At 32.5% G+C, this 24666-nt stretch overlaps 1 protein-coding gene across 1 annotated transcript; it reads right to left on the bottom strand.

Annotated features, from left to right (window-relative positions):
- Positions 1-24465, bottom strand: LOC134233232 (uncharacterized). Its single transcript, XM_062715213.1, has 9 exons — positions 24357-24465; positions 20804-20899; positions 20243-20395; positions 20034-20158; positions 15635-15785; positions 14305-14412; positions 3751-3927; positions 3188-3323; positions 1-355 (listed from the first exon to the last, which is right to left on the bottom strand). Exons 1-9 carry the CDS (start codon positions 24463-24465, stop codon positions 1-3), a joined length of 1410 nt encoding a protein of 469 aa, XP_062571197.1.
- Positions 24466-24666: the final 201 nt, after the last annotated feature.

Genomic DNA, 24666 nt, shown 5'->3' with positions numbered 1-24666 from the left:
TTAAGTTTGTAGAACTTTATCGTATGTATCCTCTACAAGGACATCCTTCATACGAGTGTCTGTGGTTGAGTCATAAAAAGATTCTTCACTTTTATCTTTGCCAGGTGCATGGTCATAAATGTTACCTGGAGTTTCTTCCTTCCTCACAATTTTCCAGTCAGATTTATCATAACAGTTTTCATCACTGACTGTATATATTGGGACTGCATTTTCTTCATTCGTCTCCGAACCAATACTGCGCGAAGAAGATTGCTTCCCTAGATACTGACATTGCTTTGAAATAAACTCATCTTTCTCTGCTGATTGTTGGGTCTCTTTATCAACGGCTGCTTGCGTGACGCAGACTGCTTTTTTTCTAAACAAACACCTCAAGAGTGATAGAACATTTCGAGATATGCATATTACATATTATTTATGCTACACAGAAAATTTTTTGAGTTTTTTTGATATACATGTTTGTACTTACTTTCGATAGAAAATTATAACTGATACAGCTACAATAATTCCGAAAACAATAGGGAAGATTATAAAGATTGTAAAGTAGTTTCCATCTAAAAAAAAATAATCAATTTTTTTAGAAATAAATCTTTAAATAAAAATACAAACACACCCTTCCACACACACTCACACTAGTCTAGTTAGTAAAAATTGAGGGTTTATCCTAAAAAAAAAAAGTTCCTTTGTATCATTCTAAATTAAAATGATCAAATGATTAAATGATTGCTTGTTCCAGTCAGAAAAATATCAAATTAAATTTTCAATACATTAACATTTGAATGCATAGGATGACTGCATTTAATGGCATGCGAAATATGTATAAATATAAATTTTCAAAAAATACACATTTATTTTAATCGTTTTAATTGCAGAAGTGATCAACATCGTATTCACAACTTTATATGTACGTAATTACAACAAATAAAAGTATGTATTTACAAAGTACGAATCTTTTTTTTAGGCGGGGGTTATTACAATTTCTTAATCTCTGAAAGATATTAAGAAGTGATCTTATATTTTTGTGTCGCCTGCCGAGCAGGGTGGTACTAAGGAATTACTCTTCCCGGTGTTTGTCTGTCCGTCCGTCTAGGTGTCCGTTTGTCAGTCCATCACATCTTTTTCTCAGGAACTGTAAGAAATATGGACTTCATATTTTGCACATTTATTGCTTGGCATTAGTGATATGTCATGGTTACTGATATTGTGACCCTTGACCATGTCCTTTGAAATGTTAAAAGTGAAAATATAGAGCATTTATTTGACATACAAGGAGGCAATTCTATGCTATTTAGTATGTGCACCGATTGTCATAAAGCAATATAAAATAATAACAGTTTACAATTCACATGACCTTGACATTTGACCTATTTAAAAAGAATACCCGGACAATTTAATTTAACTTCAGACTTTAAATTTTGAGTGGCTGTGTTGATTATTAACCTTGATATATGTTTATGAGGTGATAATATTGTCCGTTGAAGCTGTAGGATATTCAGTAATCACGCAACTGATATATTAAAATTTTTATGGATATACTAGTACATCGGAATTTGGGATCCCACAACAGATCGTGTATAGTAACAATACATTGTATAAAAAGGTTGAAACACGTATTTTAAATACTTGTTAAATGATAAATTATTATTTATTTAATGATTTAAACTTATTTTTTATATGAGGGTTGGAAATTATATTTTTGGACGGACTTTATCTCAGTCTTATACTATGTGTGGATGTTTTTGTGAAATCTCATTCTAGACTTTTTTTGCATATGAAATAATTAATATGTGTAAATTCTTTGTATTTGGAAAACCGTAAGGGACACACAAAAAAAAAAAAACGAAATTAATTTTTATTTTACAGTCAAACATTATTTCTAACATTTAAATTGACTGTCAATTTTATTTACTTCTTTAGGAAAAATATTAAAATGAAATTAGGTTAAGATTAAAAGCAACAAAAGAGCCCGAAAAAGACCCACACATGCAACGTTTAGTGCAGTCATCTTTTGTTTTTTAACAAAATACACAACGTATGAAGTTGGAAACATTTTTAAATTATAATTGTTGAAAAAAAATAACGGACTTTTGCATGTGATTGAATAGAATTGGGTTTATATTATATATAAAAGTTGCATATTTACTTACAAAAGCAAAGAAACTAAACATTAATAATAAAATATAATAAAAATGATTATACATGGATTTTTAATAAAATTTTTCACATCCAAATATTTTTCTTCAATGTCTAGCAGACTGTTCAATGAAAGAAAGATACATGGAATTTATTTTTTTTTCAGTTTTTCCTGTGTTTTGACTGATTTTTTTTTGTTACAGTTTTTACATTTTGGAGAAAGAATCAATGACTACATTAATATTTTTCGTGCTTATTTAACAGAAACATGTGCCCTTACTTAACGTTAAATATATAAATTAATCTGCACAATCTGATAACCTTCATTTCATTCAAAGGATTTTTTCCAGGACCACGAATACCTGTGATTTCTAAAATTCACCCAGCATCTTAAACATAAATATTAAAACATTAAGGAATGTCCGACACCTTACAGGGTGCGTAATCTGACGGAAGAATAAATACTTATATAATTACCCGTTATAGTTTCAGTTGTAGAGACTTCAATATAATGTGGCGATGAGGATTCCTATAGAATAAAAAGTTTTGTGTTTTAAATAAAGTTAACAAATATCTGTATAGTAAATATCGGACTGAAAATAAGTAATATCTACAAAAATAAAAGTTCTTCTTAAATACAAAAAAATGCAATATATATGTCCAATAATAATTTTGTGGAAAACTCTCAAATGACGATGATTATATAAATGATTTTAATAGTAAGTGGAAAACATCAATATATCAAAAAATCAAGTAAACGTCCTTTAATGCAAGTCCCATTTTCAAAGACGAAGTAAATTTGTATCAAATCTTGAAAATCCAGAAACGACCAAATTGAAAATTCTATTCTTGACAAAAGCTACTCAGACAAATCTTTATTGATTTCAATCTGAAAGAAACAGAATAGGCCACAATATATACCGGGATTTACTTGACCTTTCTATTTTTTTTTTCTCTAGTCAAAAATTGTTATACATCTAAAGTGATAAGAAAAAAGACGGATATATTACATGTACTCAGGTATCTTCTAAAATATTAAAATGAAATTAAACTTTACCTTACCTGTTCGGAAGTTTTCACAGAGGAGCAAATGATATCGCTTTTTATAACTTTGGAACATTTTTCGTATGCACAATCATCTTTCTTGCACTTTTGACATCGGAAGTACAATTTCTTGTCATGGATTTTATGTCCTTATAAAACAAAATTATTCAAAGTACATGCACCTTGTTATTATATAAAGATATTTGTAGGTATGACTGCAACTATTTAAGTATATATATAAATCTAAGGACAGATGGCACAAACAAGAAAGGGATGACTGGATTGGTAAATATTTTTGGTCTTATTTCATTGAAAATGATGCAAATAATAAATTTCTTAATATATAAAGAAGTTGTAAATCATCTATGATGTTCAAATTTCTTCCTATCCGAAATCATCTTTATTAATCTATACATTTTTTAAAACTGTAAATCCCATTTTTGTGAAAATTTAAATAAAAAAAATGAAAAACTACGTTAATTTTACTCATTAAAACATTATTCAAGTTGTAAGTGTATTTTTTGTCAAAAGGTTGTTTGTACCATCTGTCCTTAAAAGTAATTTTTTTCAATTTACCAGTATCCTTTGAAACGTATTTTTCCCGTACAACTCCAATCCACAGTGTCTCAGATTCTGCTGTCTGACATCTTAAATTTAGATTCGACGAATTTCTATGCCCAATTGTATATAATCCATACGATGATTTACATTCATTAAGTGAATCTTTCCATTTCTTTTTTGAAGGGGTGATTACTAAAATACATTGATAAAATGATTATTACATAATTTATTCTTTGTTTTATTTTATCATTATATATTTTTTTTCTTTCAGGGTATATATTGAAGCTCTTTACTTTAGTCTTATCTCTTGCAATTGTTTTTTTTTCAAACATTCATTGGAATGTTGTTTGGAATTTTCAGAGTCGTATAAATATTACAAAAATTAAATTTTGAAGCTAAAAAAGAAAATCCACAAAACATTAAACTCATTTCATGTTTAAGACATGCATTTATTAACAGCAAATGACCTGGAAACTATAAAGTCATTATTTCATAGAATATATTTGCAAGGTAAGAAGGTAACAGTTAACACATCTTTCGTCTCCTTTGATATTTTTTTACGTTTCCTCTGAAAGTATAAATGAGTGCAATTCTGGAGAAGGGTGTACTCCATGAAATTTGGAGTTGAATATGCTATAAAATATTATTGAAAATATCAAACACTTCTCTCGAAAAAAAAAAGATTTTTAATTTCATACAATGTTTAAATTCGTGACCATAGACTTTTCCACCTCAAAATCTATTACTTATTGTTTTGGTTAGGCCGTAGGGAGTTGTTAAGTACATTTTCATATGAAAGTACAAATCTTTGTTGAATTATTGCCTGGAAAAAAAGTGTTAGAGACAAACAGAAACTAAAACAGACAAAAAAGGACGGAAAGGCAGACATAAATTAATATCGCCCGCTATAAGTGAAAGCAGATGACAAGTTGACTATTAATGGAGTAAAATAAGGGTCTATTGAAAGTCAAACATTTTGCTTGAAGACCTGTTCTTTGAAAACTGAAAATGCCATAAATGAAGAAATCTATCATATTTCCATGTCATATAATCAAGGGGATATGTGTATGAAGAACCAGAAGAAGGTTTCACAAAGTTTATTAATTTTAATGATGAGAAATCACAAGTTGTACTAATGTTTAAACTTATATTTTTATTGAAGCAGTTGTATTTTAATTTCATGTCCAAAATCCTCGATGTTTTTTTTTTATTTTGAGGGGTGTCCTAAAAGTGTAGAAAAATCGTAAATTTTGATGTACTGAGTCGTAGAAAATCACGATAATTTATTTTCTATATCAAAATAATTTATGTTTTGTTTTTGATTATAAGAATCTACATTAGAAAACATCTCGTCTAGACAATTTTTTTTATATTATGCAAAGTGTTGCTTATACAAAGGGAAATCCAAAATACATATAGAATTTAATTATATTGAATTTATTAAAATAATGATATAAAATAATTGCATAGGCTGTATGTCACAAGTAAAATATTTAATATTGGTAAATCGATAACTGATTCATACAGTTGATGAATTCGCTCTAGTGACTCAGTGATTATCACTTCTGTTCTAGAGTTGCGAAGTAAGATATCTTGATCCTTATGTAGCGGGTTCGCATACCACTGAGGGACTTAATTGCTGCATGAGACCATATAAACCCAGGATCCACTTGAAGTAAGAGCTGACAAAAAAAAGATCCCCCACTGCGCAATGGCACTGACTGCTGAAAATAAATCAAAATATGGAGCTCTCCTGACTAGTAGTGGCGTCTCAATATGAGTGAAAAATTCTCGAAAAGGACGATCAAGAACAAGCAAATAAATCGGTTGATGAAATTCCACCCATTTATCTTTTTTCAGTGTCCATAGCTTTATTCTACTTCAGATTTTTTTATGTGCCCGGATCGAAAGATCCGAGATGTATAATGTTTTTGTCCTGTATGTCTGTCTGTTTGTCTGTTTATCTGTTTGTCTGTTTGTTTGCAAACTTTAACCTTCGCCATAAATTTTGAACCATGAATGAAAAAGACTTCATATTTGGTATACGTACTCCACTAATTCAGCTGTTTCAAATGACACCAAGGTCACCTAGTGACCCTGACTGTGACCTATATGCTAAAAATAGTTTTTCTGCAAACTGTAACCTACCATAAAAGATACAAACTTCATATTTTTTATGCATACACCACTGATGAAGCTCTTTCATATGACACTATAGTCAATGACCTTGTGACCTTTACTGTGTCCTATGTGCTAAAAATAGCTTGTTGGAACCTCCACCGTAACTTTTGAACCATGAGAGGTAGAGACTTCATGTTTGGTATGCATTCTGCACGAACCAAGTTCTTTAAATGACACCAAGATCAATGACCGCGTGATCTTTATGCTTAAAATGTTTTTATAACATTGTATCCGCCGGCGCATAGTGTTTCAGAAACACATTTTTGGGGGCAAATATCTGCATTATTTTTACATGTTCGTGTATCCTAAATATTTCGTGACGGTTTTGAGAATTTTTTCACAAGATGGGATGTAGATAATGAACCATTCTCTTCATTATTAATTCATTTTTTCAAAAATCTTATATTATGTATTTTTCAATCACTTCATTAAATTCAAAATGATTCTTTTTAATCATAATTTTCGAAATACCTGCTTGACTTTCTAATTACTTTGTGATTTAAATTGTAAATACATTGTTATTTATATTGCATTCTTGTTCAGCTCCTGCCATTCTTTGATTTTTTTTCATCAACATTTTTTTTTTCATAGATTTGATAGATTTATGAATAATCTCCTTTATTTTTTTACGATTTTAAATTAGAAATGGGTTCATATTACATGTAATGTCAATCAGTTGTTAATAGTTTGCTTTTCTCAGAGTTCAAGTTAGCCGTATTTATTATGGCTTCATTGATTGATATGAAAAATATGCGAGAATTTCGCACCTCACCCTGGTCGGTAATGGGTCGATGATGCGTTTTTGAAATCCTGTAAATACTGAAAAGAATACCATTCTATACAATGTTTTACATATAATGGATACACCTATTTAAAATTTAAAATTAAAAAAAAATTGCAATCTCTTTAGTTTACCAATTTAGAAAAAATGCCACAATGACAACTGATGCTTAATGAGCTATTGTGATACATGTTAACCAAGCTAAACAAAGAAATACAAATCAATATTCAAATAAGTTCTAGTTATGCAAAATATATGAGTGCAGAAAACAGGTTTGTTTTGTCCAGATAAAGAAGGTTTTTTTTAAGGTAGTCCAATCTTCAGGTTCATAAAATTAGCTGTTAAGTAATTGAAAATACTCATAAAAAATATCTCTGAATAAAAAAAATAATGTAAATTTACCCATATTATTTCTTGATTGATTGATTGTATATTGTTTAACGTCCCTCTCGAGAATTTTTCACTTATATGAAAACGTCACGGTAGGTGAAGGGCTTCAAATTTTGACCTTTACTCGGCACTCAGGGCCATTGAGCAATGATGATGAATCTTAATCGTGCGAACGCCTGCCGCTGACACATGACCTCGGTTTTTAAGGTATCGTCCGAAATACCTGCAACTTTCACTTCAAAGTGCCGAGCGCATGGCGAAGGAACAGTTGCTATCCATTTTATTGACTAGATCATTCGCGGCCGAGATACGAACTCACGACCTCCCGATCACGGAGCGAGCGCTTTACCAACTGAGCTACCATGACCAGTAACTATTTCTTGAAAGATCAACATAAAAGTTAATGATACTATATAAAAAAAATTGTCAAATTTTCAATATATATTCAGAAAAAGCGAATAGCGTTAGGAGTATTAGCTATATATTTTCTAATTGCAAATTGATCAAGAAATATATTCTGGGTTAAAAATATTAGGCATCCAGGCATTCAGAGAAATTGTCATGATTTTTGTTCTTGGTATTTGGTATTCTATGTCTTCTATTTTATTCATTCATTATTTTATACATAGTGTAAGAGGCTTTTTGTTATCATTGCAAGACATCACAAATCACTTCTTATTTCATATCATGTTAATAAACATCGGTATCTAAGGCTTGATTCAAGAAAATATTATTTCTCTAAAACTGTATTTATTTTTTTCCTTTTATATTGTACAAATTTCAACTTTTTATAAGACCTTTTCAAAGACTTCCATAAATCTTGAATCATATAAAGATGAATTGAATGAAATTTTTTGAATGAAATGTTTTCATGTTCAAGCCTCATTTTGATACTTTTTAAATTAAATGAATTTTTGGAGTTATCCATCCTGGCTGAGGACCGGATATCCTTGAAAAACAGATAAATAAATTAAAATAAATATGTTTATGTAGATTTAAAGAAAATAATGATTGATAAAAAAAAAATTAAATATCATTCGGGAATGTCAGGAAAGTGTGAATTATATTAATATACCATCAAATATAGTATGAAGACTATCAACCAAAAAGATGTTAATGTTCGTGCGAAGTTGTATGATACTTTAACATGAATATTATTTAATTTATTTAACCCAGATGTAACAGGTTAAACAGGTTATTTATATTTGTACTCCTTTTTGGGTCTCTTTATTTCTCTTTAAGTACTGTTTGTAATTGCAAATTGGCATTCGAGGAACACACCTACTCTTTAATAAAAAGGGTGAAAATACTGGCACCTAACGTTACTTATTTTTCTTGTAATGAATAAATATACCCCTTATCTAACAATATATAGATTTTGCAAACAGAATTGCACATCAAACAACAATTACGGATTGTTGAAGAAGTAGACCAAGTTTGACGAGAGATTTCAGAAAAAAAATACAAGTTGATGTGCCCGACCTAGAAAGGTTCAAGACATTTTATGTATAATTATGTATGGGATATTCTCTTATTGCAAGAAACATGTTACCTAATGTGCCTGCGATTTAAGGAATATCAATTTATACTTGTACGTTTTGTTCCCGTTTTGCAAAAATATGAATTTCAGGTATTAAAGAAAAAATAAATGCAAAAAGGGAACTTGTACAGGTGATATATAATTACTTAATTGTATATTCAATTGATTGATGGTGAAATGTGATCTTATATCTATGAAGAAAGAATATGAAAATAATAAAAGATATTAAACAATTATTTGCATTTTAAATTATGCTTTATTTCTTAACTAAGCAACAAAACAGGAAATGGAGAATTAATAAATTATCAGGTTCAAAATTATTAATCTTTAAAAAAATGGCAGTTGATTTTTTTTTTTTTTAAATAATGAGTGACTTTTATGTATATTAAAAAAAATCATTCTATAAATTCATTTTTTATATGTTCTATATTCTTTAAATAAATATAATATATTATACACACGTCACGTATAATAAAGGTATATTCTTGTTTCATATTCGTGCCTGTTCGGGGCAGATGATGCAGGATAAAGACTCAGGATAAACAGAACAACATTTATTGAACCGGAAGTCAACATAAACACACAGAAGACACAATAGACAAGTCGTACATGAAATCTAATAGACTAATAAAGTAGGTCGTACAAACATTGAGATCAACAAATACGTTACATCCCTCTTTCTTTAAGAAATAAAAATAGAACTTCACTAGAACATATTTCAAAGATAGACTGATATTGAACTAAATTGACATACGACTAGAATGTATCTGAAACTAGACTTGTCTTTAAACTAAATGGACATATAGTAGCATGCATTACAAAACTTCATATATACATTTAAGCCATGGCAGTGTCAAGTTGATACAAAGTCATTGTATTTCAATGACAATTTCACAACCCTTCCCGATCTGGTGTGTTGCGGAATATGAATTTGTGGATGTTCACGTGTTTCATTGGACACTATTGGTTCGCGTGCTTGAACGGACTACTTCGACTGGTCGGATTTGTCAGTGTTTGGGTTGTCTGCATCTAGTTTCGAATCTGGTATATCAAGGTCTACAGGTTGTCGTGGTTGTTCGTTTTTACCTCTGTGGATACGGATATCTTTCCTGTTTCTGCGAAGCGACTGTCCTTCGTCTGTGTTTACTTCGTAAGACCGAATGTTCACTTTGCTAGCAATAGTCCCTTTTGTCCACGATTTTGTTGGATCATTTCGTTTTGGTGTTATCCAGACACGCTGTCCATGTTCTAAATCAGGTAGGTCCTTTGCGTTTCTATTGTAGTACTTGCATTGTTGATGCTTGTTGTGCTTGATTTCCGCATGTGCAGACATTGGGATTTTTGGTTCAAGAAGAGCTGGGGTTGTTGGTAGTTGCGACTTTGTTCGACGGCACATTAATCTCTGTGCAAGACTACTCTGCATTCCCTCTGTTGGTGTGTTTCGGAAGTCAAGAATGCTGAGGTAGACATCCTGTTGAGAGTTGCGAGCTCTTTTCATTATACGCTTTGCAGTTTTCACAGCCTGTTCCACCTTCCCGTTACTTTGCGGATAGTTTGGTGATGACGTGATGTGTTGGAATTCGTATTCCAATGCGAATGTAGCAAATTCCTTGCAGCTGAAATGAGGGCCATTGTCTGAAAAGACAATGTCTGGGATTCCATAGCGAGCAAAATGATTCCTCAATTTCCTGATCACCGTTGTAGGTTTTGTGTTCTCCAAGAAATCTATTTCCCAAAAATTTGAAAAATAGTCAACAGTCACTAAATAGTCATTTCCAGCAAATGAGCACAGATCAGTTCCAACCTTCATCCAAGGTCTGTCTGGAACATCATGAGGTATCAGGGTTTCCTTTTGTTGTTTGGTTTCAAACATCTGGCAAGTTTCACAACTTTGTATGTACTGAGAAATTTCAGAGTGCATTCCAGGCCAGAAAACATACTCCTTTGCTCGGCGAAGACATCCTCCAATTCCCAAGTGCGAGGAATGTATTCGCTGCATCATATCCAAACGGATTGCTTTAGGGATTATTGCACGCTCACCCCTAAATAGAATTCCATCCTGAACACTCAGCTCATCTCTAAAGTCGAAGTATGGTCTTGCAAGGTGAGGGACTTCTTGTCGCTTCTGAGGCCAACCATGAAGTATGACATCCATGAGAACTTGTAATGACTCGTCCTGATAGCTGTGCTTGCGAATCTCGGAAAGTCTAACATCAGTCATGGGTAAGTACTGCACCATGTTTACAATTTCTAAGTCCCTTTCGAAGCTCGTTGTCCCTGTTTCATTAAGGTAAGCTCGGCTTATTGTATCTGCAAGATACATAGTCTTTCCTGGTTTATAAGAAATTGTGTACTCATACTGCTGTAACCGGAGCAGCATTCGTTGAAGACCTCTGGGTGCTGCTAATAGTGATTTCTTCACGATAGATTCTAGAGGCTTATGATCACTTTCCACATGTACTAAGCGTCCATAGGTGTACTGGTGAAAACGTTCTAAGCCAAATACAATTGCTAGCATCTCCTTCTCGATTTGAGCGTAACGGGTCTCTGCATCCGTGAGAGCTCTGATTGCGAAGGCTATTGGTTGTCCATTTTGCAACAGACTCGCTCCTAATCCTGTTAGCGAAGCATCACATTGGAGTGTCAATTCCTCTTTAGGATCATAATATTTCAAGACAGGACTTTTACAAACTAGTGTCTTGATCTCTTGTATGGCTTTATCATGGGCTTCAAGCCAGCTCCATTCTGCATCTTGAACAGTCAGTTTTCTAAGAGGTTCACAAAGATCGCTAAGCCTGGGAAGAAACTTGCTGAGATAGGTTACGAAACCTACAAATCGTCGAACAGCTGACACATCAGTGGGTGTGGGCATATTTTTCACTGCCTTGACCTTGTCTGGGTCAGCACGAACTCCACTGCTGGTCAGTAGATGTCCCACAAACCGAACTTCTTTGAGTCTAAACTTCAGTTTCTCCTTGTTTAGCTTCAGATTCTTTTCCCTACAGCGTTCCATAAGTGCTCGGAAATTGCGGTCATGATCCCGATAAGCTTCCTCGTCAGTCGCGCCTTCTCCGAAGATCAGAATATCATCATGTACACAACGTACTCCATGCAGTCCTTCTACAGTCTGATTTTGTCGCCGCTGAAATTCCTCTGGCGCTGAGTTTAGTCCAAATGGCATTCGAAGCCATCGATAGCGACCATGCAGTGTGTTGAAGGTTGTTAGCATTGAACTGGCCTTGTCAAGTTGAACATGCCAGAATCCATTTTTGGCATCGGCAACAGAAAATACCTTCGCTTTGTTCAAGTCTGGTAAGAGTTCTTCGGCTGTGGGCATTGGGTAATGGCTGCGCTGAATGGCCCCATTCAGATCACGAGGGTCGAGACAAATCCTTAATTTGTTAGGCTTCTCCACAATGACGAGATTGTTTACCCACGGTGTTGGTTCGGTAACAGGGGTAATTATTTCTTTCTCTGTAAGCCGTTCCAGCTCTGTCTTGAGCTTGTCCCTCAGAGCTACTGGAATTTTCCTAGGGGGATGGACTACAGGTTTTATCGATGGGTCAGTTTGGAGTGAATATGTCCCTGTTAAGCATCCTGTACCATCGAACACATCTTTGTATTCGCTGAAAACATACTCTTCTGTTAATGTTTCCTCAGTAACAGTTAGAATGTTGTCATAATGAATAGTTACTAGTTTCATCCTTTGAATGGTCTGACTGCCCAGTATTGGTGTTGTGTCCTGCTTCACTACAACGAATTCGGTGTCATAGAGTTCTTTGGTTTTGGGATTTACAAGTTTCAGACTTGTTTTTCCTAGGAGCTGGATCCGAGACTTGTCGTATGTAGTTAGTACAGTTGTTGACTTGGTGAGCTTGTAGTAGGATCCGCTCTCATCTAGCTTGCTTATCGGAATAACATTACAACTTGCGCCGCTGTCGACTTGGATCTTTATGGGTGTTTTGCCGATATTCATAGTTGCATAAACATGTTTCTCTGGTTCAGACGTGACACTTCGGATTGTGTCATAGTAGTTTTCATTAGAGTCGGAGTCTGAGTCCTTATCAGTAACTTGATGCAATTTTCTGTTGTATTTACCTGGTTTCTGTCCAGACTTCTGCGTTGACTTTGAATGTTGTCCACACATCGCTTTAAAGTGGTCCTTCTTTTTACATATGTGGCATGTTTCTCCATAGGCTGGGCACTTGAGTTTGCTAGCTTCATGTTTACGTCCGCAATACATACAGTTTTTAGCTAACAATTTTGGTGTCGCTTGAGCACTGCGCAGATTAGTCTTTTGTTTGTAGCCGTTTCCTCTCAGAGCGTGTACTTCTGCTGCTGTTGGAGTCTCAATCTCCTTCATTCTCTCCTTTGACAATTCTGATGCTCTGCATATATCAAGACAGCTTTTCAGTGTTAGGTTCGATTCACGTAAAAGTCTTTCCCGTAGGTGCAAATCTCTAATTCCACAAACAATGCGGTCACGGACTAACGATTCCTCTAAATCGCCAAAGCCACAATGTGCTGCTAAAAGCTTAAGTTCAGTCACATAACTGTAGATTGTTTCCCCACTTTGTTGATTCCTAGAATTAAACTTGTATCGTTCCACACTTTCGTTTTTCATAGGGTTACAATAGGCATCTAACTTCTCTAAAATTACCTTCAAAGTTCTGTTATCTTCAGTATCAGTGAATGTTAGTGTGTCATACACTTCTCTTCCACGTGTTCCGATGAGGTATTTAAGCATTTTCACCTTCTGTTTCTCCTCTGATTCTGCCATAGCTAGGTCAACATAGAGCGAGAATTCTTCTTTCCATTTTTTCCACGTGTGTGCTAAATCTGTAGCATCGAAATTCAGCGTTTTCGGAGCTTTCAATTTATCCATGGCTAGGTATTGCAAAAGATTAGGTTCTTTAGATTATAACGCTGCCACCATGTTTCATATGCGTGCCTGTTCGGGGCAGATGATGCAGGATAAAGACTCAGGATAAACAGAACAACATTTATTAAACCGGAAGTCAACATAAAACACACAGAAGACACAATAGACAAGTCGTACATGAAATCTAATAGACTAATAAAGTAGGTCGTACAAACATTGAGATCAACAAATACGTTACAATTCTAACCAGGAATCAGACTATAATTCTAACTAAAACACATTCTACATCTATTGTTTTATATGTAATATCAAATGTCTGTAAAACGGCAACACATCTAAAAAACTAATCAAAACGCATGCCATCATTTTTAAAAACATGTAGTCAGGAATTCTGAAACATTCTGAAACTGAATTCAGAAGTGCAAAAGCTATGACTGTCATCAAACGTCCAAGGACACATTTCCGTCCGAGAGAGAGAGAGAGAGAGAGAGAGAGAGAGAGAGAGAGAGAGAGAGAGAGAGAGAGAGAGAGAGAGAGAGAGAGAGAGAGAGAGAGAGAGAGAGAGAGAGAGAGAGAGAGAGAGAGAGAGAGAGAGAGAGAGACAGAGAAGGGATGGGGTTCGATCTCCAAAATATATTTTGAATATAGATATTTGTTCTCTATTCTTAATAGAAAGGAAAAATGTTTATAGATTTATTTTACATATTATACATACATGTATGTCTAAATTTATTACAAGCATTTAATCCATTTTTAGATGAAGTTATACTAGATAACCTTTAATGTTGAACCTACCTGTAGAATTACAGAGCATTTTCAACTTATCCGTACAGTCCCGGGCTTTCAAAGTCTCATCCTCGCATGCATGTGCAACACATTGCTTTTCATCATCGAATTTAACAACTTTAAAAGGTAAATATAATTAAGGAATATGTCGGGCATGAAACTATTAAGTGATAATTAATCAATATTAGTCTGTAAATGATTTTGATATGTCGCTTCTGTTCATTTATCATTATCATAGTTATCTTTCCATCGTTTTCAAATTCTTTATAAATAATTATTTTCAATGAAAGTTGGTTTATGTTTAGGTTTTCTTGTGCCATATTCAAAAGAAAAGCTATGTTTCAATTGGATATTTTGAAAAAGGATTGATTCGGAGATTGAGTCGTAGGCAACACCAAAATACTTGCCTATACAATATGACGTCTTATTACGAAACTTTACGGACAATGAAATGCTACATGTATTAAGGTCAGATGAGACGTTCTTCAGAATCTGTTTTGTATATCTTCGTAATGTATAAAGAATATTCAAAATTTTAATAACATTCTGATTTCTAAAACAGTTTCTAAACATTTTTTTTAAAAAATCCAAACACTTAAACATTTGAAATTGGAAAATTATTTTTTCTTCCTCATAGGATTATATAAGAAAAAGTACCCCTGGTATCTTGCAAAAATGCCTGGTAAGGTACCTCAATTTTTTGCGAGTAAACATGTTTAAGTAGCAATACTTCAATGACAAACTCTTAGAAAAATTTATCTATTATTAAGGAACGTCTCGTCTGTCCTTAATATGTATATAAAGAGATTTACTAAATTAAATGTCCTAAATATGAATGCTGTATTGCAAACCATTACACAAACTCTTTAATAGTATAGTAGTTACGTTTATAATTAGTGCTATACAACTGCGTCCTGCAGACGATGAAAGTGTCCTATATTGATGAACGATTTCCTTTTTTTATTGTTTTATTTTTTGTCAATGCTTTACTTGCAATTGATAATTTTATATCAAAACATCTAAAGGTTTCGATTAAACTTTGCAAAATATATGTAAATGAACTCATTCACTTATACCTTAAAGGTAATAAATAATGTCTTTTTACTCAAAATTTCAATCCATCTAAAAATGCACAGCACCTTCATCGCCAGAGTGGCGCAGTGGTACATTTTTGTAAAGCATTTTCTCAAAACTAGACCAGTAAAGAATTTAGGAAGTTGTTTGCATTGTAGCATTCATAGATAAAACTTTTAGTTTATCTCTAAATATACATATAAAATGGAAATCATTTTCCGTAAAGATTGAATTATAAGACGTCATATTGTATAATTTCTATTACCTTCCATTGTTGAGAAGACATTGAATGTCCCATTCCCTCCGCATTCATTGGAAAGGATATCATCTTCTTCATTTGTACAGCGATAATTACAGTTACCTGCTGACAGAGAGGCTGCTGTGATAGGATTTTGAAGACATCGGCATTCATTATTCTATAATTAATTGCAAGTTTAAAATGTCATGAACAAAATATTATAATGTATTAGCATACAATGTAAAATGTAAAAAAAAAAAGCAAAGTATAATGAACATGCATCATCACATACTGCATTATTATATTTTGAGTCAAGATCAACGCAGAATGTAAAACGCAAAATCAAATAAAATTTTATGATTGCTACATTTTGCATTAATACATTCTGCGTTAATTTCAAACTGAATGCAAAAACATCTAATGTAAAATATTATTTGAAAAACATTTTTAATTTTTACATTTAGCCTAATTACATTTTTTTTCCAGAGTCAGCAAGGCATAAAAACGCAAAATGAAATAGCACACTCAATAAGATTAAGAAGAATTTTCACACCAATTGTAATATATTGTTCTATTACACGGGATTTTGTGATCTATGATTTTTTCATTGCATCATAATGCAAAATGCAAATTCAAATTCAAAGGGTCATACATAACTTTTCTTGGCTTGCAGATAATTGCAATTTTATGCATTATCTTTTTGTTGAAATTATTAAACGATATGGAATAAGATGAAGTAAACTGCAATATATATATATATATATATATATATATATATATTAAGTAATTATGTAAGAATTAGTGCTCATACCCTACATATTGAAATGGGGAGATACTCAAGGCCACCTATTCCTAGAGAAAAACGTGTATGTCATTTTTGTAATTTTTTTTATTGAAAATGAAAACCATTTTGTACTTTATTGTCCTAGTTATGATCAATGTAGATTACAATATTACGATATATTCAATGCACAATGTTACATGAAGGAAAACCCTATTATTGACATTATCAATCCTACAAGTATTAGAACTGCTAGGAGAGTTTGTAACTTTTTGAAAAAGTGTTTTGATATTAGGAAAGAAAACCTTCAACAAACCTGATATGCTTTCTTTGATATTTTATTTTATGTATGTTAATTGTTGTATTCATGACTATATGCCAATGTATGATGGAGTTGTCAATAAATGAATTGAATTGAATTGAAGTAAATATGTCTCACAAAAAAATTAATATGTCTTTATTTGGGATATTTCCTATTAAAAAAATACTTTTAGCCACTATATTTGCTTTGTTCGAATTATATCAAGGTAAAGTGTTGATGCGATTGAATTCATTTGATTAAACGCAGTACAGTTAAGGTGCGCAATGGAAATATCGGCTAAATTTTGTATTTAAAAATGTATTCGTAATCGGGATGGCGATTATTTTTAGTACATTATTTATATCGGATAATTGTAATTATGATTATCAACTACATATCGAGAACGATTATATTTTATATTTAGACTAGTTACGTGATGCGGCAGTCCCGCGATTTTAGCACATTGACTTGAAGTATTGATGTTATATATAAATATCACTAGTGCAAGGGCATAACCAAGTTAAATTTCCGAGTTAAGTATATAAATATTTTCAAAAAGCATTGTAGTTTCTAAAAAGTGCTGCGATCCTGTCTAAATTCTGCAATTTCATTGTTAAAATTATACTTTTATGACCGAATGCAATATTTTTTGTTGGTCAGCGGCATGAAATATTGATATAATTGAATTGTTTTTAAGATTTCATTAGGATTGCAGAACTTTTCAGATACCTTAATAGTTCTATAGTTGAAATGTAAAAGCTTACTTTGATCCATGGTGTGTATGCCCTTGCACTAGATCGATTTTTTAAGACCCCCCCCCCCCCCCCCCACATTACCCGCCGATGTACTTGCATACAAATATACGGCAGTGTCAATTAAATACGTAATGTACAGAAAATATATAAATAAAATCGCGAAGAAGACATTAAAATTTAATTCAAGTCATTTTCCCCATAGGATATCTGTAAATAATATTTTATTTAATTAGAGAATACATATTTTGTTGAGAAAATATTACTTGATCTGTCTCTCACTGCATACAAACTACGTCACGTTGTAAGAAATGGCGTCATATTGACAAGTGTATTGCGATCAGTGACTTGTTTATAACTTGTTCGGTGGGATTTATCTAACAACAAAACAACACGCTGTAGTAATTTTTGATGTAGTTTGATGATTTCTTACTGGTTAAATTAGCAGATAAACTCATTTTGTGGCATTTTAAAAAAATGTTGTTTGACGTATATTGTGTATGATGTCATAGTCAAGTTTTCCCGTACAAATTAGGCTCCGCCTTCTTTTTGTAACCTTAACTGTGCTGCGAAGCTTTTAAATCAAGCAGTTTGCAAAAACTGCTGGTTATTTATGTGCTTGCGTTCTCGGTGTTCGTAACATATTATTGTAAAAAAGCAAGTAAAAATTCATAGTTTTATATATCATATAAGTTCTGCATTATTATATTTGGAGACATATTATCTCATTTTCGATTTTTTGTAATGTGTGCATAATTAATGGAAAATTAAAGAAATAGCCTGAAATTCATATCATTCTCCGAGTCGACTCAGTCACCCAAGCATAATACCCATTCATAATTTCTTTTTTTAAAGATAAGATTAAATATATTGATAATGTTTTGCGGTGAATACAATAAAATTTTATCTATATTTCTTTTCAATTACATTTTGTTTTTATTACATTTTATGTCGCCTTAAATGCAGACATAAGATAAAGCAGAATATTATAATCAAACATTAAATTATAACAATATTTGTTATTCTTGACGAACAATGTAATAACCCAAAAGTTATTACATTTTACATTATTACATTCTGCCTTTTTTATCAATGCTAAATGTAATAACTCAAAATATAGTATTTCTAAAAGAATATTTTTATAATCTGCGTGTATTTCATCGCTAAGCGTGTCATTTAAAAATCCTTATCATCATATTATTTTTACAAGATTAAAGGTCAACGCATTTTCATATGTAAAGGTACTTTTTGGAAATCTGTGAAGTTCCATTTCATCTGATTAAATAGATCTCATGTTACTAACACAACATGCTAAACAACATATTTATGTCGAAAACACCATTGAGAAAATTTACTCCAGACTGTCATTTCATTTCATATACGGTTTGCAGCATCTTCCTAATTCATAAATACATAGATTTATCTCTTGAACTCTTGACAGTTACTTTGCTAATACATGTAATTGTTCGAGAATCTTATTTTCGATTGCCAATTTGTTCAAGTTCCTTAACGCGTTACTTTGCTTTCACAAGTTTGCAACAGTGAAATGGATTGATTCCCATTCGAGAATTTTTTACTCATGGAAAGACGTCACCATACACCGGTGAAAAGCTTAAAATTTTGACATTTACTCAGCATTCAGTCATTAAGCAGTGAGGGTTCTTTATCACGCCAACACCTGCCGTGACATGGAACCTCAGTTTTTAAGGTCCCATCCGAAGGACCCGGAACTTTCACTTCAAGTCACGAGTGCATGGCGAAGGAACTGTTGCTACCCTTTTTTTTATCGACTATGTCAGTCGCGGTCGAGATTCGAACTCACGGCCTCCCGTTCACGGAGCAAGCGCTCTGTAGACTGAGCAACCGTTTACGGTCGCAACAGTGAAGTGCACATTACGTTTTATGAAGTATTTTCTCATTTTACACATTTTAAACAATAAATTGTATCTTGACAGACGAGGCATCGTCCAAGTTAAACATTTTACCACTCCAAAATTATCAGTTTTATTATTTAAAAAGTGACGTCCTTCAACGTCATGGGTTTTTGGATGTTTAAACATTTTTGTCACATGTCGTTAGCAATTCATATCTTTTAAATGAAGTGATGTATAAAAATACCTTTTAGTATCTAAAGTAATAGAAAATGTACAATATTAAACATGTATCTAAGCTAAACAATTACATTTTACCTAGACTTTGTTCCATTTTTTATATTATACACTGTATACTGTATAAGTGGAAAGTAACTAAATTTTTACCCTGCTCCGTGACCATACATGTATTTCTTTGATCATTTTTTAACATTTTTTATGTTATGTATAAGTGATAAAAAACTAAATTTTGACCCTGCTTTGTGACCCGATTTCCTTGATAATTTTGATAAATTACGAAATATGTTTAATTCTTTTTCAATCATATAAATATGACATTTCACATGAAAGATATGGCAAAAGTCTACAAACTTTTTGAATCTCTCTCGTAAATATAATAAAACGGAATGCAATGATTCTGGTTAATTATATTTTGCGTTTGAAAGAATTCATGCAATTTTATGTTACTCCCTTGCACACTGTATTCATAAATTTCTCTTACCTTTACAGCATATATAGTTGAATTCATATTCATACAATATTCTTGACATAAGCCTATCGAAGCGTCTTCCTTCATGTCAAATATTTGAAGAGTATTGTATATAAAGTTTTCATCTTCAAAGCAACCTATATTTTTTGAATTAAAAAGAGAAAATTAATTTTATTACCAGTATGCATACCAAATTTATTCTCTAAATTTACTTGCTTTACCTAAAATGTTCATCATTTGGGAATATCTCTTGTGCTTTCCTGTCCAGTAATCGTCTACACTTGCAGATAAATTGGTCGTGAGTTGTTTTCCTTGATTTCGACAATTTTCTTGAGCACTAAACCAATCATTTACATTACCCTCTGGTAAAGTGTCTATCAAAGAGAATTTAAAAATAGACATCAGCTTTAAAGAAGCATCCTTTTAAATGTTTCTGATGAACTTCAGCTTAACAGAAGCAGGTCTGTTTTACAAGCAATTATCACCTATTTTTTCAATAAACAATTTTGAAAAAAAAAACAAAAGTATATGTTAAAGTACTTTATTTTTAAAAAATGCATGTTTAAAAAAAGTTTAAGCATGCACAAAAGGTATACAATGCAATTAAGCATTATTGAAATAGCATCTTTTCATTTCCGAAAAAAAAAATTAAATGCTTTCATACCAAGGCAATGTATATATATAAGACATGAGTTTTTGAAACCACTGGTATATTCTATAATTTTTTAAATGCAGTTAGCCTCTATTGTTATTAAACACACAGATCATCTTGTAATATTTACCGAATATAATAGTTGAAAAAAATGTAATTTTGCAGATCCATTCCATGGCCGATCCAAACCCTTGAATTCCGAAGATATCAAACTTTCTACAATGTCCTGTAAAAGAATTTGTATCTTTACGAATATTGTCCCATGTACATGTATCTATCATATCATAGAAACAAAAGAAATCCATTTATAATTCTGGATATACACATGGATAAGATTACACGGGTGTAATTAGAAGCAGGAACACAATACGAGGGTTGTCCCAGAAAAAAGCCAACTTTTTGAATATTTTTTTTTTTTTACTTTCAAAACAATCATTGTCAATGAAGATGTCTTTATTATCAAATTTCATGGAAATATAATGTCGCAAAATTCACCTTCATAAATGCTCTAGGGTCTGATGTACTTGTGTATAAAATTCAATAAATTTGACATCATTAATGACAAAGACATGGTTTTATGTTCCACAGTACTTTTAATCCGACGTTGTTGAATTTGTGATTCATGGCAATAATGTGGAGCACCAGATATGTAGCAGCACAATGTTGATCCTAGTCTATAGGAGGGGAAATATTAGTCTTAGGCACCGGTTTATTTCAAGCTGAAAGGGTTTGAGGTTGACTTGACTGGTTATCGGATATAGGAGAATAGACCAATCATATGAAGATAAACTGAAAAGACCGGAGCTGGACGTCATAGGCCTACGTGAAACTCTGTTAAACAATGCGAACAGTGCGGGTAATGATCTGGATTAGCAATCTATCTATTGAAAGAATGAAGTCTGCAATTTACGTGCACCAATAGTATTTGAAATTAAATAACCTATTAAATAAAAAAATGAAATAGTTCCGAATTAATGCTTAAATGAATGTTCTTATCGGCACATTTTTAAAAACAAATTCATAAACCCTAAGCCGTAACAAAAAAAATACTATAGTAAACTATAGTTAACTATTATAAAGTTTACTATAGTAATTCAGAGTTCCAAAGTTTTCACCATAGTCAATCAAAGTTCCAAAGTTTTCACCATAATAAATCAAAGTTCCAAAGTTTCTACAATAGTTAATCAAATTTCCAAAGTTATTACTATGGAAAATCAAAGTTCCAAAGTTTTTACTATAGCAAATCAAATTAACAAAGTTTTTGTATTTTGTTTTAATTTTTTTTATTATTATTAGTCTGTTTTAAGGGGGATGATATTGGTTTGTTTAGGCTTGTTTTGTTGTTCATATTAATTCAAATATACAAAGTAATTAATTTAAATTCAATATTTACATTTAACAGTAGAAAAAAGTTATCTGAAGTTAAGGAAGCAAATATTTTGATTCTAAATGAAGGATTTTTTCTCTTTTAATATATTTTCCTCACAAATAATAAAACATATTTCTTATTTATCGGTATAAGAGCATTTTGTACATTAAAATTCATTTCTTGTGCTTTGTTATTTAGGGGACAGGTCATATTTTTTAAACGTTCTCAGAAACTTAAATGAATCTTATTCTTGAAATTTCTTAAAATGTACTGAATGGGAAGTAGAAACATAATTCCAAAGGTTTAACAGTACTTAACCAAAGTTCCAAATTTTTTACTATAATAAATCAAAGTTCCAAAGTTTTCACTATAGTTTATCAAAGTTCCAAAGTTTTCACCATAGTAAATCAAAGTTCCAAAGTTATTATTATAGTAAATCAATGTTCCAAAATTTTCACCATAGTAAATCAAAGTTCCAAAGTTATTACTATAGGAAATCAAAGTTCCAAAGTTTTCACCATAGTTAATCAAAGTTCCAAAGTTTTAACTTTCGTACTATAGTTAACTATAGTAAACTATAGTGTTTACTATAGTATTTTTTTGTTAGGGTACGAGCGATGTGATTCGTCAACTGATTCATTTGATCTCTTTGATTTGAGGAAAATATTATTTATAGGGATACTTCACTTATACTTTTACACATTATTAAAACAAGAGGCCCAGGGGCCAAGTCGCTCACCTGAGCAGTTGGCTAGAAAAAAGCACATATGAGATCAGAACTTAAATTTTTCTGTTATTGGGGGGGGGGGGGCTTGAATTCCCCCCCCCAGGGGTCATAATTTGAACAAACTAAGATCTACACTACCTGAGGATGATTCCCTTTAAATATCACTAAGCATGGCTTTGAAGTACTTGAAAATAAGAATTTAAAACTTTTCCCTATACATTGCATTTGAATCTACACTACCTGAGGATGATTCCACATGAGTTTCATCTTTCCTGGCCAAGTGGTTCTTGAGAAGAATATTTTAAAAGACTTTCCTATCTATTCCTATTAAAATTTTTATCAGCCATTTTGGCCCCACTCTTACCCCCGGGGGCCATAATTTGAACAAACGTGAATCTACACTACCTGAGGATGATTCCACATGAGTTTTATCTTTCCTGGCCAAGTGGTTCTTGAGAAAAAGATATTTTTTTTTATTTAAATACCATTAATTTTTCTCTAATTCGTTATTATCTCCCCTTTAAAAAGGGCTTGGCTCTTCATTTGAACAAACTTGAATCCTCTTAAACCAAGGATACTTTGTTGCACGTTTGGTTGAAATTGGCCCAGTGGTTCTTGAGAAGAAGATGAAAATGTGAAAGATATACAACAGCGACGACGACAATAACAACTACGACGACAATGACGACAACGCCTACAACGGCGACAACGACGACGACGACAGACAACGGACAAATTTTGACCAGAAAAGCTAAAAATGATGATCATAATGCCTGCAAATTTTGAACTTTGTAGTATAAAGTTTATACTAAAGTTATAGCATCATCGCAAAACACGGCCAAAATATACGACCCTCTCCCATTCTAGCAGTGGTTGAATGAGAAGAGAATTTCTCGTAGTTCATTAAATTATTGACCAATGCGTGTAAAGCATAGTCTGATAATGAACATTGATGTGACCTTTCAATACCCAATCGCATTATACGAATTAATTCTTGTATACTGCTGTTGTAAATTGTTGATTTCAGTTGCGATGGAAACACAACTTGTCATTGACTGAATATGACGTCACAATAGAGAGGCGTAATTCATGATTACGACACTTTTTGTGATCAAGCAGCCACATATAGGAGAGAGCTAAATGCAGACTCCGGACCGTGGCTTGAGATTATGAGTACGTGTATATAGTAGCTTTACAATTCAACCATAAGATGTGGTAAATGTGATTCACTTTGCTTCAGGTGTTGTGTAACGTGTCGAGCGGAATATAAGATAGCAATCGGGGATCGTGCCTTGTCGATTCAAGGTTTTGGGGGATGATTTCCAATATAATATAATTTTTCTTAATAAATGATTGACAAATGATTGATTACAAATGCCTGCAAAATATACAAACAAATCACGTTAATATTTAATAGTAAATCAAATAATTACAAATGATTAAGCAAATGGCAGTGGGTAGGCTATTTCTAATGCTGGCCAACCTCGGGCTGATGCTTGTACTGCAGCCTTATTCAGGACACAGTCAGTACAAGTGACAGCCCTTCAACTGCTATGCACACTGCTAGCCTTATTCAGGCAGACACACTGCACACAACAGCCTGGTTGCCGTAAGGTTCAACAATCGTAAGACGAATTACAGTTGAGGTGGCTAACCTCCGTTGCTGGTTAGCCGCTGAGTGGCCACTCCAAAACATAACAGCCTTTATTAATTCTCAATTCCTGTAGACTAAACCTTATTTATTTTTAAATAATGGTGGACTTCTTCTGTAAGCTGACTTTATTTTGTTAAGTCTCACTTACTGCTGTTATGGTTCACACACGTCTTACTCTTAGCACAGCTTGCGCTGGAATGAACACTCTGTAACGTGAATTCAGTCTTTATATACCTTTTAAAG

The sequence above is a fragment of the Saccostrea cucullata genome, unplaced genomic scaffold, assembly GCF_032062105.1.
Source record: "Saccostrea cucullata isolate Sc308-1 unplaced genomic scaffold, CSIRO_AGI_Scuc_v1 ctg2375, whole genome shotgun sequence".
Taxonomy (NCBI): Eukaryota; Metazoa; Mollusca; class Bivalvia; order Ostreida; family Ostreidae; genus Saccostrea; species Saccostrea cuccullata.
The sequence above is the reverse complement of the archived record's forward strand: the minus strand, read 5'-3'. Positions and strand labels throughout refer to the sequence as shown.

Excerpts from the sequence above, each read along its gene's own strand:
- LOC134233232 (XM_062715213.1), bottom strand. The coding sequence starts at position 24,465 with ATGTTTTGGAGTGGCCACTCAGCGGCTAACCAGCAACGGAGGTTAGCC. Across the intron at positions 20,396-20,803 it reads TTTTTCAACTATTATATTCG|ACACTTTACCAGAGGGTAAT; the intron begins GTAAATATTACA and ends TCTCTTTGATAG. Across the intron at positions 15,786-20,033 it reads CAACTATATATGCTGTAAAG|AATAATGAATGCCGATGTCT; the intron begins GTAAGAGAAATT and ends AATTAATTATAG.